Source organism: Diospyros lotus, chromosome 1 (genome assembly GCF_014633365.1).
Source record: "Diospyros lotus cultivar Yz01 chromosome 1, ASM1463336v1, whole genome shotgun sequence".
NCBI classification, from domain to species: domain Eukaryota; kingdom Viridiplantae; phylum Streptophyta; class Magnoliopsida; order Ericales; family Ebenaceae; genus Diospyros; species Diospyros lotus.
In genome coordinates this window covers 43,883,830-43,902,407 of record NC_068338.1, presented here as the reverse complement: position 1 = coordinate 43,902,407, position 18,578 = coordinate 43,883,830, and the positions used below count along the sequence as shown (strand labels likewise).

The following is an 18,578-nucleotide window of genomic DNA, read 5'->3' as shown; positions in this document are numbered from 1 at the left end:
CGTCCCCCCAACCCCCCCTTCCTTTTGGTTTACCAGTGGTAGAGGCAGTCCTTTCTCTCTATAGATAATGTCAACATCTTTTGTATTGCCATCATCTTCCTCCTTGTTTCTCTCTCTCTCTCGATGCAAATTGAGCCATTTGGTTTATAGAAGGGTTTTTTTTTTTGACGGTGACAAGAAAGAAAGAGAGAAGAACTTTACGACATCCACGACGTAATCTCAAATTTGATTTGGGTTTTGTTCGAAATGTTTTCTTTATCTCTCTAATCATCAAACTGATATTTGGGTTCAAGACAAACATTTGGTACTCAGATATGGATTTAAGTTTGAATTGAACTTAGATTTAAATTCAAGAGGCATCTGGTTTCAATTGGTAACATTCGATTTAGGTTTGAATCAAACTTGATACCTAGTGGTCTCGGTGAGCAATGTTTTTATTATTTTAAAAAAATGATAAGAGAGAGAAAAAAGAATAAAAGGTAAAATAATGATTTAATTCTTTTAATAATAGGAAACGTTATTACTATTTTCAAAGACAATTGGTAGTGCAATTGCGTCAAATTCTAGGTATTGCAAATTTTCCTTTTTCTTAATTGGCGCTTGGAATCAGCTTCAATTAAAAGAAATAGCTTTGGCACTGGAATTGTTTAGCAAACTAATTACTCAAATTCATTTGGAAAAAAAGAATAATTTCCTAAAATTACTATTTTAAGTAAAGAAAGGGAAATTAAGTTATTATTGCATCAAGAAGGCTTTTTTATTTTTTGTTATCATAATTTATGTTTCACATTATGATTTTGTATAAACTATATTAGTATTAAGTGATCATGAAGGTCACACATCGAAGAAATGAACATGATAATCCTAAGCTATCTTGCATGGGAACGCGGAAATGGTATTTTTTAAAAAAAGTTAAGAAATGGAAATGTGGGGTAAATTATAAATTTAAAAAATATAGAAGTGTGTGAAATTAATTTATAATTTATATATTATAATAATATTAAGTTTAATTTTGTAAATCCTAAATTGCATATCAGTGTTTGCTGTCAATGGCCCACTTCTGTCGTTTCATCTGTCTCTATTTTTGTCGCCGTCTCTCTTGCCATCAACACGTATCTTGCCGTTGCCCTCGCCGTCAATCTCGTCTCTCTCATAGTTGATGCGTCTTTGCCATCGACGAGTCTCTTGCCTTCACCCTCGCCTTCGATCTTGCCTCTCTCACGATCGACGCGTCTTTGCCACTATCGCTTACTTCTCTCGCCATTGACGAGTCTCTTACCCTCACATTCGTCTTCGATCTCGCCTCTCTCATAATCGACGCGTCTCTGCCACCGTCGCTTGCTTCGCTTTCTCATCGCTGACTATTGTCGTACACTCCATCTCTTGCCTCACTGCATATTCCATATCTTGCCTCATCGTCATCTCGTTTCTCGATGACCTTCCTTGTTGTAGGCAACTATGGTCGTTGGAAATGCATTTCCCACATGTTTCTGTAAATTGCGAAACCCTCCAGAACGTTTCGTAATTTACAGAAACAATCCGAAAATTATCTTGGGCCGTTTTCGGGTTTCCAAAATGGGAAACGATTCAAAAATGCCAAAACTGCGCCTCTGAGTCGTTTCCTTCTTCATAGATCCTAACTTACTGGTGTGTATGGTCTGGTTTACTCTAATTTTGAAGGAATTTTGAGATTTAATTGGCCAAACTAAAATTAAAATATTTTATCTATAAAACCAAACAAAATCGAATTATAAAATTATAGTTTGTTTTGATTCCAAATTATAAATTGAATAAAATAAAACGCATGTATGTATATTTATGAACTTGTTGAATTGTCACTAATAGTAGCCGATTGCCATTTTAGTTCTGCAGCCATAATTGCTTTGTTAACTTATTTTTATTCCAATTATTGTTTAATATTAATTTTTAGATTACACTTTTTTTTTCGTGCTCCTATTTTATATTTATTTGCTTAACCTGATTGATTGTAACAGATATACATATATTATACTATGTATAAAATATAATATTTATATTATATAACATGGTTAAACAGTTTGTTTGCCAATTTTTATACAATAAATTGAAATCAAACTATGTGAATGGTTTGTTTTTTTTTAAAAATTCAAACTAAATGTCGACGTTCAAAATTAGTCGATCGTGATTCGTAGGCCCGCAATGAGTAAATAGGCCCAAGATACAAGGAAGAAGGATTAAATAGGAGCAAGGACAAGGAAATTTTACATGATTCGACCGGAACGATGTTTACTCTATGACTGTTCTTTGGGTATTCTGGTAGAGTAACAGTATATTATTACTGGTGTTCTCTCCCTTCTCTTTACAATGGTGTTTCGACTCCTATTTATAGTAATAGGTGTTTATAATTGTGTAAAATACAAAAGTATAGAAATGATATCAAGAGGGACAAGATGTTCTTATCATCTACATAAATCGGGAGTGGAGCTCCGTATTACTAGGGATTCGGTTTGCATCAGATAAAGTAAGTGGGTCCTTGCTTCCAATTATTCAGTAATAATGTTGTTATGCGAGCTGAACTATTGGTCAGCGAGCTAGAAGTATTGTGGACAGCTTGTTAGGTAAATCACTGAGAGTTCGCTGGAAGCCTTGTTGGGAGTTCGCTCGATTCTACGATCTGGGCTCGAATTTTAACAGTATATGAGCTTGCCTGACGAGCTCGGCTGGATTTACTAGGTTTTAATCGATTGAGTCGGTCTATTAGACTGAATCTAGCTCATAAGAAGTGGTGTAGAAAATATGTATAACACTAAATTATTTTTCTAACACTAAATTATTTTTCTAAGAAACTCAAAAACAAGCTAAATCAAATTACACTCACCGGGGACGATTTAAACTAAAAGTATGCAGGGTAGTATTAACCTATACCTACCATTCATTGTTAATCCTCTCTTGTAGCTCCACATATGAATATACGTTTGACATTTCATTAAGAATTTAGTGACAAATTTTAGGTGTACTCAATGGTGTCCTGATACCTCTGTTTTATGTTCTCTTTTTTAATACTCTTACCGTACCTTGTCCGTCAACAAAGTGAGGCTGGAGTTGATTAAATGAGTTTCACGTGGGCCAATGCACTGCTCATCGAGGAAATACGAAGAAAATACTTTTATAGTGACACACGTGATGCCTCTAATAAAGAGTTTCGTGTTGCATAAATTTACGAATATGTACATGCAATCATAAAAACATAACACATTGTGTTGTTGTGGCCATCAATACTCAATTGTTTGTAATTTACACGAAATTAAACAAATACTTGTCCTAGTTTTTCTTTCTTCTCAGACACACATGGAATGTGAATCATGTGATGATTTCAATTTTTGCTAATACTCACCTACATTGTTCTTAGTTTAGATTATTTACCCCTAAATTCAGGCTTATTTTTATTAGTTTAAAAATGTTTTTGAATGAAATGTCCAAGGAGAGTCCAATGATTTTTGTACAAATTATAAGACATTAATTTAGGCATAATTTTTTTATTTTTTTTTAAAAAAAGGGGCATTTTATCATGAGTGAGCGTAATGAATAGACCCAACAATGATGAATAATAAACTGCAATTAAAAAGAAGAAAAGAAATACGTAGAGAAGTATAATGTCATGATGATAGGAGCAATCAACAGGAGAGGAGGGCTGATGGTGATGGCTATTAAAACTCATGATGATTAATTTTTCTTTGTGGGGGTCTTGTCTTAAGAGAGAGAAATATGGTTTTATAACTTACTTTCAAGTGTTTATTATTTTTAATTTTATTGTAGACGCCATTAATTAATTAATTTATTATAAAGTCATATGACTACTCTTGTGATAATTTTTTACAGAGATAAGAGGTTTAATCATTTGGAGTGAGTGACTGAGAAAACTCAAACCTGTTCCGATTGATTCGATGTATTTGAAGGAATCGGGTCGACAATTTTACATATTTAAATAATGTCGTTTATGATGGAAGTAATTCATCTGACCACTCAGCAGCATCAGAGAGTGATTTTTGAGAAAATATATTTTGTGAGAACTTTAATTTTATATATTTTTCTTAAGTTAAATAACGCATAAAATTATTTTATTTTTTTATAGTGACAAAATCACCAACATTACGTAAGAATATTTTTATTTGTTAACAATTATTATTTAAGTATAATAATAAATAAACTCACCAGTGTGTTGTAGCCCAGCCTAAGTGCCACGAAATGGAAGGGGAACAAGTTACGTTTGGAAGTTGTTTTCTCTTAAACTTCAGCAACCGCGCATCTTTCGCTTTGGGGGTTGGGTGGGTGGGGTCGGCCGGTCGGTCGGTCGGTCGGTCATTTCCATTTTATGCCAGCACAAGCAACCGCTACGTGTCATTCTCTCCACTGAATGCCCTTATCGTGGGATTCTATTACCATTCCCATCTGGCTTGTATTTATATATATATGATGTGACATCATCATCTAATATTATGCATCCCTCTTTATTATTATTATGAGTCCTAATTGTAATAAATATAATTTTTAATAAAACAAGTTTACTAATTATTTTAAGTGAAGTGTGAAATAAGTGACGGTGTTTTAGTTTTAGAGTAAATTTAGTCATTTAATTTTAAATAAGGTCTATTATTATATTTATTATTATTATTATTATGAAGGAATAAGAGTGTTTGAATATTAAAAATAAAAATGCATTAAATGTATTTTAATAAAGACTCATTTAATTAAGTTGTATGACTTGAAATATAGTTTATATATATATTTGTTCCATTTTGAGTCATTGTCTTGATGGATGGTTAAAGTGAATTTAGTGGTGACTGACTGTTGATTTAAATACGTTAATAACGCTAGCTGTGCCTGATATTTGGATTAAATAATGATAAGAAGATAGAATTAAATAGTGATTAAACTAAATAGTTTTAGGTTTGGTATAGTAAATGTTGAATGAGGTATAATAATAATAATAATAATAATAATAATAATTAAATTAAAGGAAGGAATTAAAGAACAATTTTACAAATCCTGTCACAGTAATAAAAAATTGGAGATGTCAAACATATATATATATATATATATAGATCCAGATCCAACTAATGGGACACTATTTCCCTCTTTTTGGGCTAAATCTTCAAAAATATATCAGACCAACTCACACGTTTTGAAGGGGCATACAAAACAAAACAAAACAAAACAATCCCGCACCATCGTCAGTCGTCACTTCGCTTATTTATGCTCTGCAAATTTAATAATAATAAGCTGCTGTACCAACGAACCAAGTCATGCGCCCAATCCTTTCAGTTTCAGCCTCGGCTCCAAAAATAAATCAAATTTCTGTTGCCAAAAGAAAGAGAGAGAAGAAGATAATGTAATTTTTTCAATTTAGATCTTTATATATATATATATATATATAAACAACATAAAGGCGTTAGGATTTCACCGCAACCCAAATGCATCATCATCATCATATTATTATTATTATTATTATTATGCAAAACCAATGTCAAACCACTTAGTCGGTTACGGGTGGATCCTCCTCAGCTGCACACTTGTCCCACTCCTATTGGAGGATCCTCCTCCTCCTCCTCCTCCTCCTCTTGTTTTTAGGCCAGTTTTAAGATATATACTTGCAGCTTAATTTGGTAAATATCTTTAATTACCATCTCAATTACATCATACATACTGCTGTTTTTTCAATTATATCGAATTCTTTAGTAATTAATACATTTTAACTCTTGTTTCTTTATTTTGCATTCTATTTCTTATTTTTTACACTATTTTTACATTGGTTAAATAACATCGTTGGTCCTTTTATTTTAATTTATCTCATACCGATTAATTATAATTATTTTTTTTATTTTGCTACAATTTAATTCCCTCTTTAAAAATTTTTCTCAAAAATTTATAACATGATAGATACATAAAATAAAATAAAGAAGAACAGCTACTTGGTTGTTGAGAGACCCAACTTAATTATTTGGGAAGCAACTTCATATTTTGAAAATTCTGCCAAAAAGTATATATATGCTTAATCCCATATATATATATATATAACATTTGTAGCAAAATTTTGGGAGATGAATAAAAGAATCCTCCTTTCATTTTAGTAAAAATTTCTTGAAAAAATTAAAAACAAAAACGATTTGAAAATAAAATAAAATAAATTCAACAATGAGTTTTTTGGGTATTGAGTCTCTAGTAACGGTTATTGAAGGTGTCCAATAACAACTGTTATTTTTTTAAATTTTTTTTATATATTTATTATATCATAATTTTACCAATATAAGATAGATGCTCTTAACGAGTCTCCTTGAAGCATGGATGAAAAGATGATAGAGAACTTCAAAAGAGAAATTATATTAGCTAGATTAATTAATTAATAATAAAGAGAAGAGATGTGACAATTTATTACGTGACAAATAGTTGCTTTTGTGGAGGAGGGAGGGAAATGTGAAAGAAAGAAAAAGAGAATGAAAGGACGGCAAAAGAATAATAATAATAATAATCTGTAATGACAACATAAGGGAAGAAATCAAAGTCACCCGAGAGGTCGAAACGTGGAGGGTGGCGCGAGCAGCGGCGGAGACGGGTTCCTCCTACCTCTGATCCACGTCAACCTGGACACGTGTCAAGGCATACGGCTTACCCGACCTCAGATATTCTGCAAGCGTCAAATCGTTGTTGACATGTGGTCCCCCACGTGTCTACACCTGCCCCTACTTCCCCTATACCACCAAATATATAAGTAAGTATATATACAATACGATACGAAAAAAAAAAAAAAAAAATTGAATGCAAGGCCAATTCCACCATCCATCCATGCCAACCCTCCACCCCAGGCAGGCTCCATGTCGCGGGTCATGCACATTCCCCCCCCCCCCCCCCCCCCCCCCAAAAAAAAAAAAAAAATTTCTTAAAATAATAATATTATTAAGTATCGGGAATATTAAATTTTAAAGACACTTCGTTATAATATAAGAAATATATTTTATTTATTAAGTACTAAAAATATTTATAATTTAAAATAAAATATATTTATTACAATGATTTTTTGAAGACCCTGCCTTACTCACCATTACCATTTCTTTTTAAGTCTTAATTAATTCTTACAGGTTGTTGCCAGCTCAGTGAGATATTATGGGCAGGAAAATCAATTTACTATATCGGAAATGAAAAGGAGGCAAAGATAATCACGTACGATGCAGGTGCGGTGACGTCGATGGGAACAGGAATCTCGTATTTGAGCATCCCGCCACGTGGTGATAATCCTCCGCAACAGCTCATTTAGAAAAAGAAAAATGGAAGAAATTTGGGGGGGTGGGGGGCGGAAATAGAAAAAACTCAAGAAAGCGAATAACAGCGCAGGTCGTCTCTCGCAGGACCACATGCGTGTCAGGAAGTACAGCCGTTTCACCCCATTCGTGTTTACGTATCATTCGTCCACGTTTCACCCCCAAAAAAGGCCATCCACGTGGTCGATTCGCGGGACTCAGCCATAAGATGGACGGCCAGGATCTCGAGTCTTACATTCAGAGTTCCTACGTCACACCAACTCTACGTGTCGGACGCTGCCCGGAACGCTGCCCGGTCTGCCCACACACCACCCTTTGGCCCCCTAAAGCTGAACTGTGGTGTCCTTTAAATGGGTCCTTCAGAGCGTGCCGAGGGATCTCTTTATTTCTGTCTTTATACAACTTTCGCTGGTTCAGGGCTTGGATTGGGTTTCTGGGGTTCGGATTCGGAAGAAGAACCAGTCTTCAGAGTTTCACGAGGTTTGGGTCTGAGTTTTATAGTACGTAGTTTTTAGCCATGGCTGGGATGTGTTTCGGAGTTGTTGGTGAGACTGAGACCTCGGCGCCGGTTCAGCCGAGCTCGCGGGCGGTCAGGCGGAGGAAGATGGAGATTCACCAGTTAAGGTTCCTCGCCGCCGATGTGGTGGCGGAGAGTGAAAGGAAACGTCGGAAGGTGGAGGATGCTTCGCCGGCTTCGCCGTCGCGTGTGTGCTCATACGCGCTTAAGAATTGTATAGTGGAGAACAATGGATCGGAGGCGAAGTCCGAGAATCGGTGTGCGTCTCCGAGTTCTGCTTTCCAGAGCGAGCATGAGGCGGTGGAGGTGTGTCCGAAGTTCGGTATGACCTCTGTGTGTGGGAGGAGGAGGGACATGGAAGATGCGGTGGCGATTCACCCGTCGTTCAGCCGCGGTAATCCTCGGAATCCGGCTGGCCTGCACTTCTTCGGCGTCTACGACGGGCACGGCTGCTCACATGTAAATTCTCCAATCAAGTTCTAAACTCGAAGCAGAAGTCTCTTCTATTGTGTCAGTGGAGCTTTTGCTGATCTTTTTGTGCTCTGATCTTCGCAGGTGGCAATGAAGTGCAAAGACCGATTTCACGAGATAGTGAGAGACGAGGTGGAAGGCGGCGTAGACGCTTCGTGGAAGGAAATGATGGAGCGGAGCTTCTCGCGTATGGACAAGGAGGTCACTGATTGGGGCAGAGGCGCCGGCGTCTCGGCCTCCAACTGCAGGTGCGACCTCCAGACTCCGCAGTGCGACGCCGTCGGATCGACGGCTGTCGTAGCGGTTGTGGCGCCGGATAAGGTCGTCGTCTCCAACTGCGGCGACTCCAGGGCCGTGCTTTGCCGCAACGGCGTTGCGGTTCCGCTCACCTCTGATCACAAGGTGAGGCCTTACATAACAAAACATGACTTAAGATCTAGTTTGAATTGGCATCTCTTTAACCTTCAATTTTCTATGGCCCATAGATCCAGATCTGGATCTCCGGCACTTGTATTGTTCCCGTTGGTGTTGCCATATTTTACTCGTTTCTTCTGGTTGTACTTTCCAAGCGAATGTGTTCGTTTACCTGAATTAGTTCTCATCTTTTTCCTGAATCAATCAGCCTGATCGAGAAGACGAACTGGAGCGAATTGAAAAAGCCGGTGGGCGAGTCATATATTGGGACGGGCCGAGAGTTCTCGGAGTTTTGGCAATGTCTAGAGCAATAGGTAAAATTCCGAAACCATCAATCCCCAGATCTTGCAGTACGAAACGATTGACAGTTTCGAGTTTCAAAGAATACGTTCTTAATCTTAAAGACGTGCCTCTTCTTTTCAGGCGACAATTATCTGAAGCCGTTCGTGATATCGGAACCGGAGGTAACCGTGACGGACCGGACGGCGGACGACGAGTGCCTGATACTGGCGACCGACGGCCTTTGGGACGTGGTGTCGAACGACACCGCGTGCAGCGTGGCGCGGATGTGCCTGCAGTCGCAGAAACCGCCGTCGCCACCGCAGTCGCCGGGCAGCGAAGCCAACGTGGCAGACGGCGGCGAGAGCTCCGACAAGGCTTGCTCGGACGCGTCGATGCTGCTTACCAAACTGGCGCTGGCGAGGCACAGCACGGACAACGTGAGCGTCGTGGTCGTGGATCTCCGGAGAAATCTATAGCGCTCTGATTTTTTTGGATTACTCCCCAATAGCGCTCTGATTTTCATCTGGGGCCTACATTGTTCTGATTTCTTTTCCCTTTTTTTTTAATTTCTTTAATTAATAGACAATTAGGTGGTGGTGGTGTACTGTTTGTTATCTTCGGGTGTAGCCTTCCTTCGGCAAAGCAAGCAAAGGATTAAAAGGGAAGAGAATACTTTTAAGTTTTGCGATTGTATTATTATTCTAAATGTAAATGACGTCATCTTTCATCCAAGCTTTTCAGAATGATGGAAGTACACATTTCTGTTTTAAAGCCACGTTGACGTTACGTTCCTGCTGCAGAAGAAATTCAATTTTATTTTTATATATAAGTAATTTCAATATAATTAAAGTTTAGTTGTGTCATAGATTATTTAAATAGGAAAAAATATTAAAAATCGTTTTAGCGAAGCAAAAGGATATATGACAAATTATTTTTGATATCGTATTATTTTACATAAAAAAAAATCAATATGAAGTATAACATTTTCTCTCCTTTTTGAAAGTAGAGAAAATATTTATCCTCCCTACTGTTATTGATTGATTTTTAGATAATATTTTTTTATATTAATAAATTGTAATTAAAATAACAAGGTTGTTGTTTAAGAACTTTTGAAAAAAATGTTAATTTTTTTTTATCATATAACATAGTTGAGTAGTTTTATTTTATTATTAATTGACAATTATCACTATTAAATGATTTTTTTATACATTAAAAATAATAATTAAATAATTATTTTAACCATCCTAAAGTTAGAAATATTACTAATTAATAAGTGGTTAAGAAATTTTGTCTTCTTTTTTAAAGTAGAGAAAATATTTATCCTCCCTACTAGATTAATTTTTAGATAATATTTTTTTATATTGATAAATTATAATTAAAATAGCAATGTTGTTTAGAAATTTTTAAAAAAAAGTCAAAAACTTTTTTTTATCGTAATTGAGTAATTTTATTTTATTATTAATTAACAATTATTACTATTAAATAATTGTTTATACATTAAAAAAATAATTAAATAATTATTTCAACCATCCTAAACCTAGAAATATCACTAATTAATAAGTGGTTAAGAAATTTTTTAAATAAAAAATATTTTCTCACTTTTTTAGCTCATAATTTGGTAATAAAATATATGCATTTTTTATATTTAAAAACTAATAAAGATTTTTTGAGACTATTGATTTCTCCCTCCCCCCACAACAATTAATCTTTTTGTAAATACTTAAAACATCATTTTCTTTTTCCTTCTTTCCTTTTGTTTAAATAAAAAAAAATAGAGTTTTTATATTTGTAAGATAACGATGACATGACATAAATGAAAATCACTGTAGGCAACCACCCTCCTGAAATCCTTCTCTCTCGGTGGCTTTCCACAATATATTAATTATATCTTCAAATAGATTTTTCACTTTTCAATTAATCAATAACATCTTTCACATATATATATATATATATTATTGATGATTAAAATAAAAAAATATGTCTAAAAATAATTTCTTTTAATTCAAAATAAATTTACTTAAAAGTTTTGTCGACGTTTGATTTCGAACGACCGTAATTCATTTTGGGCCGCGGTGAGTCAATCCAAAAATACCGAGAAGGAAGGAAGAAAACCCCTCCCCCAACGTTCCAAGCGTGTACACCAGAATCTTTTACGTGGTTCGGCCAGAACGATGCCTAGTCCACGGCCGCCATCTCATCATCCTCCTAGAGTGGCGGTATCTGATTATATTTTTCTTGTCCTCCTCCCTTGCCCCTCATGGTCTCTTTGATTTCCATTTATCTTGAGGGGCTTTTACAATCTAGATAATATATAAAAATACAGTGTTTGTATAATGGGGGACAAATAGTTCTTACCGCCTTCGCAAGACCGGGAGTGGGATCCTCATTACGAGGGGCATGGGCTGTTACAGATAAAGTGATCGGACCCTACCTCTGACTTCTCAGCAGCTTTGCCGCTCATACGAGCTGGAGGTTTTAGGCGAGCGACCTGGATGGTCCAGCGATCTGGAGGATATTTCAGGAGCTCGTTAGTCGATTGCTCCGAGCTCGTTGGGGGATTACCGGGAGCTCGCCATATGCTCGCTTTACGAGTTTCGGATTTTTGGTGGAGGCTGGACCTTCCTTGACAAGGTCGTCCGGGCCTTCTTGGCCTTGGGTGATTGGGCCGGTCTATCGGACCGAGTCTGGCCCATGCGGGGTGATGCGGGAAATACATATAACAAGTTTATATTTCAATTTTTAAATTTTAAATTAAAGGAGAATTGTCCTTAGACATATTTTCTCTTACTTATATAAAAAGTAAATTTATTTTGAATTAAAATAGATTACTTTTAGATATATTTCTTATTTTAATTATTTATGTCTCAAAAGTTTATATTTGAATTTTCAAATCTTAATTTTTCATACAAAAAGTAAATTTATTTTGAATTAAATGTGAGACATTTTTTTATTGTTTGAGAAAGTCTAAACATTTTTTTGAATTTCAAACTTCATATTAACTCTTTCTTTAGTAGTTAAAATACTTATAAATATCCTCCAAACTCATTTTTTGAGAATCCAAATACTTTCATTGCATATCCAAAACACCTGAAAACTCTCAAACACTTTCAACCAAAGCATCCAAATAATCCGAGACTCGCGAAATATTATTGCACATCCAACAAAGAGCTACAAGGCAAGAAGAGAAAAATTCTTCACGTTTTCTATGACAAATCCGAACTTCTCTGGGGTTACAAATTTATTTATTTATTTAAATATTATTATCTTGTATAATTTGTTCTTAATTGCTTATTTGTGTCAAAGTGTGGATAAATTATTTTTAACATTTAAATTATTATTGTGAATTGCATAGGTTTCCTATAATCATTAAAATTTAGATGAATCTAGTTTCCAATGTAAATTAGGAAGAAAACTAAAACCCATTGTAATCTAAGTGTGTATCTAGTTTTCAACGTGAGTTAGTGTGAAAATCTTGGTGATTTTGATTCAATAGAACTCCAATGGTGGTTAGACCTTAGAAGAGTAGATTAGGTGTGTGTGGAAACACCGAACCACTATAAATTGTCTTGTGCCTCATTGTATTTATTTTTGTTATATCTTGTGATTTACATTTATTATTAATCTTAAATATAATTTATTATATTTATTAAATATATATTTTTTAATAAAATTATTAATTAAAAATATTTATTAAAATTAAAAAAAATTAATCACTCAATTCACCTATCTCTTGAGTGAGAGGGACCAACATATATATATATATATGCTTAATTATTTTCAATGAATATAAATATCAATAACAATAAATTTTCACATATAAGATTGATTTACTTTAATCTTTTTAAAGTTTAGAAATTGAATTATTTTTTATTGTAATTTAAAAATATTGCCTTCAAGACTTGCTGAAAAAAATTACTTAATTCAATACTTAAGTGAGATGTGAAACAATACAATGATGAATTGTGATGAATAGATTAGATCGAGATTTTTCTCTATTGATAGTGATTTCAATATAATTTTTTAACTTATGATTAAGTCTTCTCAGTCAATATCAGTAATTATTGATGAATTTAAGGAGATATGTCTCCTTTTTTTTTTTTAATTAATTAATTACCACCTACCTACCTTCCTAGGAAAAGGAAGGGCCGGGGGTCTGTCTATTTTAAATTTATTAAGAATAATGAGTCGTGGGCTCCTAGCCATCCATCATTGGCTTCATCCCTTAGCAGCTGCTTGGACAAATTTTTGGTCACAAACTGATGATCTTATTAATAGAATCATCATCAGATTTTCATTTTTTTTTTTTTAATATAAGTCTTTTTCAACTCAACTCAAAATTTGACGCCTAAATTCACCAAATTAAAATTCCCGAGCCCCATGTAATGGCATACATACATACATACACCATTGGCCGGACCGGACCGAGCTTGACCCATAAAAACACAACACGTATTATATCATGTCTGCAAACCTTGGATATATCAATAATTTAATTTTCTTGTCACCGTATATATATATATATATATATATAGATCTTCGAGAAGGCATATACGTAGTTTTCTATTTGCCTAATGTTTTCTAGTCTCGATCGGGAGCATGTAGAATATGCTAGTTGTTTTAACTATTGAATCATTCATGGCAATATATATTATATATTATTTAACGTGGTTTGTTTATATTGATAAAATATGAAAAATATATAAATATAATTTTGTGTTATTATATTTATGTATTCCATTTTTTCTTAAAAAAAAAAGATTATATGTTATTTTATAGAAATGTAATATAATATTATGAAATACGACTAAATTAATTTGTGTATCGGTAGATTGCATTTTTTTAATTATATAAATTAAAACATATTTTATTAATAGCTTATATTAAGTAAAGGAAATTTGTTACTGTAGACATTCAAAATTAGTCGATCATGATTCGTAGAGCTGTAATGAAAAAATAAGGCAAAACGCAAAAAAAAAAAAAAAGAAACGGAGTAAAACATACACGAGAAGTTTTTTACGTAGTTCGACCAAAACGATGTCACTCCACGATTATTCTCTAGGTATTCCGGCAGAGTAATAGTATATCATTCATTATTGTCCTTTTTTTTGCAATGGTATTTTTGACCTCTATTTATAGTGATAGGTGTTTAGAATTACATAAAATCTGTTAAATGGAAGGATAATGACATAGGGGACAAAGTGTTCTTATCAATTTCATAAAACTAGGAGTGGGCTCCGTATTATCAGGGATCTGATTTGCCTGAGATAAAGTAGATAGGTGTCAGCTTCTGGTTGTTCCACGGTTTTGTTGTTATGCCAACTGAAGGACTAGGCCAGCGAGTGGGAAGTGTTGTTGAGAGTTCGCTCGATTAGGCTAGCGAGTTGGGAACATCGTTGGAAGTTTGCTTGATTCTGCGGTTGAACTCGAGTTTCAGTGACATGTAACCTTGTTTTGACAAGCTTAGCCTTGGGCTTATTGAGCTTCTGGCGATTGGGTCGGTCTGCTAGGTCGTGCCAGCGCATAAAAAGTGATGCGAGAAATACCCATAAGAGTTACCCTATTGCTAAGAATGAAATATAAATAATTGTAATATATTTGGATAGAGAATACAAAGAGACTATATATATATATAGTAAATAGAATAATAATAATAATAATAATTGTAAGCACCCCCGCCCGGTCTATCCGAACGAAAGCGTTTACATAAGGGAAGAGAAATAGACATAAGACAAAAATACCTTGGCATGCATACATACAAAAAATACAACAGCGGAAGCAAAACAATATACATGCACGCCTACAAGTACCCTGCTGGAACAACAATCAAGGAGTATATAAAAATATACAGACACCTGTGCCAACAAATAAAAGATACAAGGAACAACCGGGCACAGTAAAAAATGAGAGTCAGAACTCCTAACAAAACATCTAACTGTACACCTTACCGACACGGCTGGCTGCTAAGTGGCGCGGTCCTCGCCCTCGATTTTTGCTTTACCCTTACTTGGAATGATGGAAAGCAAGGTGAGTCGTAAAACTCAGCAAGTTTATATGAAAAGGAAGGCTGTAAATGAAACAGAAGAGGAGACCATTCCCAATATAAACCCACATGTACATACAAGCCATGTGACGCAACAACGCAACAGTGCCGCATAATGAAAGCACATACCGATCCTAAGGGCCCACATAAGATACATGGCACCCAAGTCCCATGCCAACCTGCCGCTGCCCTGAAAGGCAACATAGATCTCCAACAAACCTGTGCGCACTATCCCGGGTCGGTACTCCCATCACCCGTATCTTTGTCGGTACTCCCGACAGCCGAGCCATAGGCTCCCTCGGAACGGTACTCCAGTCCGAGAACTAAATATTACCAGTAACCATGCAATGCATATAAAAATGCAATGGCGTAATGAGCATCAACGTGATACAAGGCGCCCATGCATCCAGGCATCAGGCCACGCTCCGCCCATATAGTAAATCACACACGATGCATATGCCCGTGCTGGATGCAACTTGACCAATCTAGAATGTCCGTGATCAAGCATAACCAAATCATGATAATCCCAACATGCAGCCCGTACCCATGTGCATACAAAACCATGCTACAAGAATAAAATGATATCAAATCATGCTATAATCACGTAACGGCAGAGCCAGTCAACAGTGCTTGGCACCGGTCAGCAGTCAGTGACCAGGAGATACCATCTGACGGCCTAAGATAAACCATACGACAGTCACTCCGTCACCAAACAGCCGATCCTTGCCCCCACTGCACAACCCTTCTATCCAATAAATAACCAAAAATCCATAATAATACCCGAACAGCTAAGAACCTAGCCCCGGGTGAGTACGACATCATTCCTATAGGCTTGGGGGTGGCACAAACCCCCGTAGGCAACCAACGAATAAAACCCTCGAGACCAGTTTAATAAATTAAATTTTAAAACACACCGTTTTAAATTTCATAATTTATTAACAGCCGAAATCAACGAAGGGAGGTCAAATAAATTGACATCGAAAGAATCGACAATGAGGGTATAAAGAACTTGCCTTTCCGAAGATAGTCTTAGACTCGTTTTGACCAAACGCGGTCAAAATTATACAAACTGCAATATCCCAATTATTGACAAAATTAATAAAATTGGACCCTAAACAAAATTTCGACTGTAGAGAATATTAATTACTAGCTTGGGTACATACCTGAATAATTAAATCAAGAATTAAACGTGATTTTATCAGAATTTTTTACTCTAAATTCCTGAAATTCTCCTGCGTTCTAAAGGTGTCAAAAGGGCCGGGCAGCCCGCGGGCCGCCCGGCCCAGCCCGTGATGGCCCGAGCTTTGGCCCGGCCCGTTACTGTTCAAACGGGCCGGGCCGAGCCCGGCCCCCATTGGGGGGTCGGGCTGGGCCAAAGAAATTGGGCCCGTGGCCCTTATGGGCTCTTATGGGCCGGGCCCATGAGGCCCTTATGGGCCAGTAAGGCCCTTACTCATTTTTTTTTAATTTTGTTATTCTTTAGTAATTATTGATATTGGATACTAAAAAATTTAATTTCGTAATATATATAAATAATAACCATTAATTTATTTAAAATTTTTAAGTTAAATTTGATATATATTTAAATTATAAATAAACATTCTCCTTTTTATATGTACATTATTTTTCATATCAATTCACAAGAAAAATTATAAGGCATATAGAATTTTGAAATATAAAATAATGAAATAATATTTAAAACTTAAGAATTAAGATAGAAAATATTTTTAAAAGAAAAAAATTAATTTTTATATATGTATTATTTTGATATTTATATATATATTATATGTATTATTTTTAAAAAAATTATTTAAAAAAAAAGAAAAAAAGCCGGGCCCGACCCGCTAAGCCCTGTGGGCTAAGGGCCCGGCCCGGTCCGGCCCCTTTGTAGGGGGGCCGTGGGCCGGGCCCTATCCATGGCAAAAGGGCTTGGGCCGGGCCGGGCCCGTTTAAAAAGCCCGTGGGCCGACTCGGGCCGGACTGAGCCGGCCCTTTTGACACCTATACCGCGTTCTCACTGATTTTCTCTCAAATTTTGCTTACTGTTTTGATGCAAAAAGAAGCCCGAAATCGGGCTTTAATTACGGCCAAAATTGGCCAAAAGAAGTGGTCAGAACGCGGCCACGTGGCAGCGCTGGGGCGGCCACCGCCTCCTAGCGAAACGACGTCGTTTCGACGTCCTTGGGCTAATTTAGCCCAAAAATCCACCCCTCGCACGCGCACGCCCGCGATTCGATCCCGCGTTCGCAGCTGGGTCGCCCTCGCGCGCGACCGCTCGAGCCCGCACGCCTTCTTAACCTATGTACACAGTCATTAAATTTAAAGGAGACTTTTGGCTTCTTCCGCGATTCACACCAGCACCCCTAACTTTCCATTAATTACACTCTCATCCACCATATTAATTACACTAACACCCTGAACTTCCCAAAATCACACAATCTGATTTATTTTAATTTTTTTCTAATTCAAGAAATTCCTAAAATAACAAAATTAATTATCCTAATTTCTTATTTCCTTAAAATCACATAATTTAATTTTATTTAATCACAACAAATTATTTTGATATTTATTTTAAATTAAATTACCTCAAATTAAATTAATTACCATTTACGGGGCGTTACAATAATAATAAGAAGAATAGTAATAATAATAATAATAATAATAATAAATATTTTTCTTTTCTCTTTTTTATATCTCAAATCAAGATAGGAGAAAAAAATGTTATTTTATTCTTTTTAAAATACTTTGGTCAATTAAGCCAATAGACCAATTAATCAATAGTATTTGATGTCATATTTGAATTATGAAGGATTAAAGTAATTAATATATCTACCTAAAATAGCAAAAGTACTGTAGACATCTAGCGGGTGATATTGGTTTAATGAAAGTGAGCAGTCCTTTACAAAGAATAGAGAGGGAACTTACAGATACTGAACTTAAAAAATAAGAATGTAACCACCTGCCTTCACTTCAATCTTTAATTACATCCACAAAATCTTAAAACAATAAAGATAATATATATATATATATACATATATAGTAAACTTAATTTTGTTCAAATAAATAATAAATAGCAGAACTTAACAATTAAGGTGGTGGGTTTAGTCTTAAGAGAAAGAAAAGTGATGTCATGTGGGTGTGAGTTTTTAATTGTCAATGCGTGGGTATGGTACGGTGGCCGCAATAACTTACCAGAATAGTTAGGAGGAAAGGAAAGGAAAGGAAAGGAAAGGAAAGGAGGCAAGCAAACGAGAGAGAGAGAGAGAGAAGAGGGGAGAGATCCTGCTGTTCAATTATTGTGGTGATGTTGTGGGGGCCCATCTGACGTGTTTGCCAATAAATATTTATTTATTTTTAATTTTGTTTTAACACGGACGGACGGATAGATGGATGGCTTTCCCTTCCCCCTGATTTGACCAAAATGGATCACCCACCCACCAACTTGTATCTAGCAATTAGCACCCCCCCTCCCTCTCAAAACTCAATCATGTTATGTTGTGTTGTGCCATATATACATGTTAAATCTATGTTTTGGAAAGTTTAAATGCGACTTTTAATAATG

At 35.6% G+C, this 18,578-nt stretch overlaps 1 protein-coding gene across 1 annotated transcript; it reads left to right on the top strand.

Annotated features, from left to right (window-relative positions):
• The first annotated feature begins 7,662 nt into the window (after positions 1 to 7,662).
• On the top strand, positions 7,663 to 9,708 carry LOC127789936 (protein phosphatase 2C 37-like). The gene is made up of 4 exons (XM_052319050.1): positions 7,663 to 8,268; positions 8,365 to 8,682; positions 8,903 to 9,008; positions 9,118 to 9,708. The coding sequence occupies exons 1-4, from the start codon at positions 7,810 to 7,812 to the stop codon at positions 9,450 to 9,452; spliced, it is 1,218 nt and encodes a 405-aa protein (XP_052175010.1). The 5' UTR covers positions 7,663 to 7,809; the 3' UTR covers positions 9,453 to 9,708.
• The last annotated feature ends 8,870 nt before the right edge of the window (positions 9,709 to 18,578 follow it).

Excerpts from the sequence above, each read along its gene's own strand:
- LOC127789936 (XM_052319050.1), top strand. The coding sequence starts at position 7,810 with ATGGCTGGGATGTGTTTCGGAGTTGTTGGTGAGACTGAGACCTCGGCG. Across the intron at positions 8,269-8,364 it reads ACGGGCACGGCTGCTCACAT|GTGGCAATGAAGTGCAAAGA; the intron begins GTAAATTCTCCA and ends TGATCTTCGCAG. Across the intron at positions 8,683-8,902 it reads CGCTCACCTCTGATCACAAG|CCTGATCGAGAAGACGAACT; the intron begins GTGAGGCCTTAC and ends TGAATCAATCAG.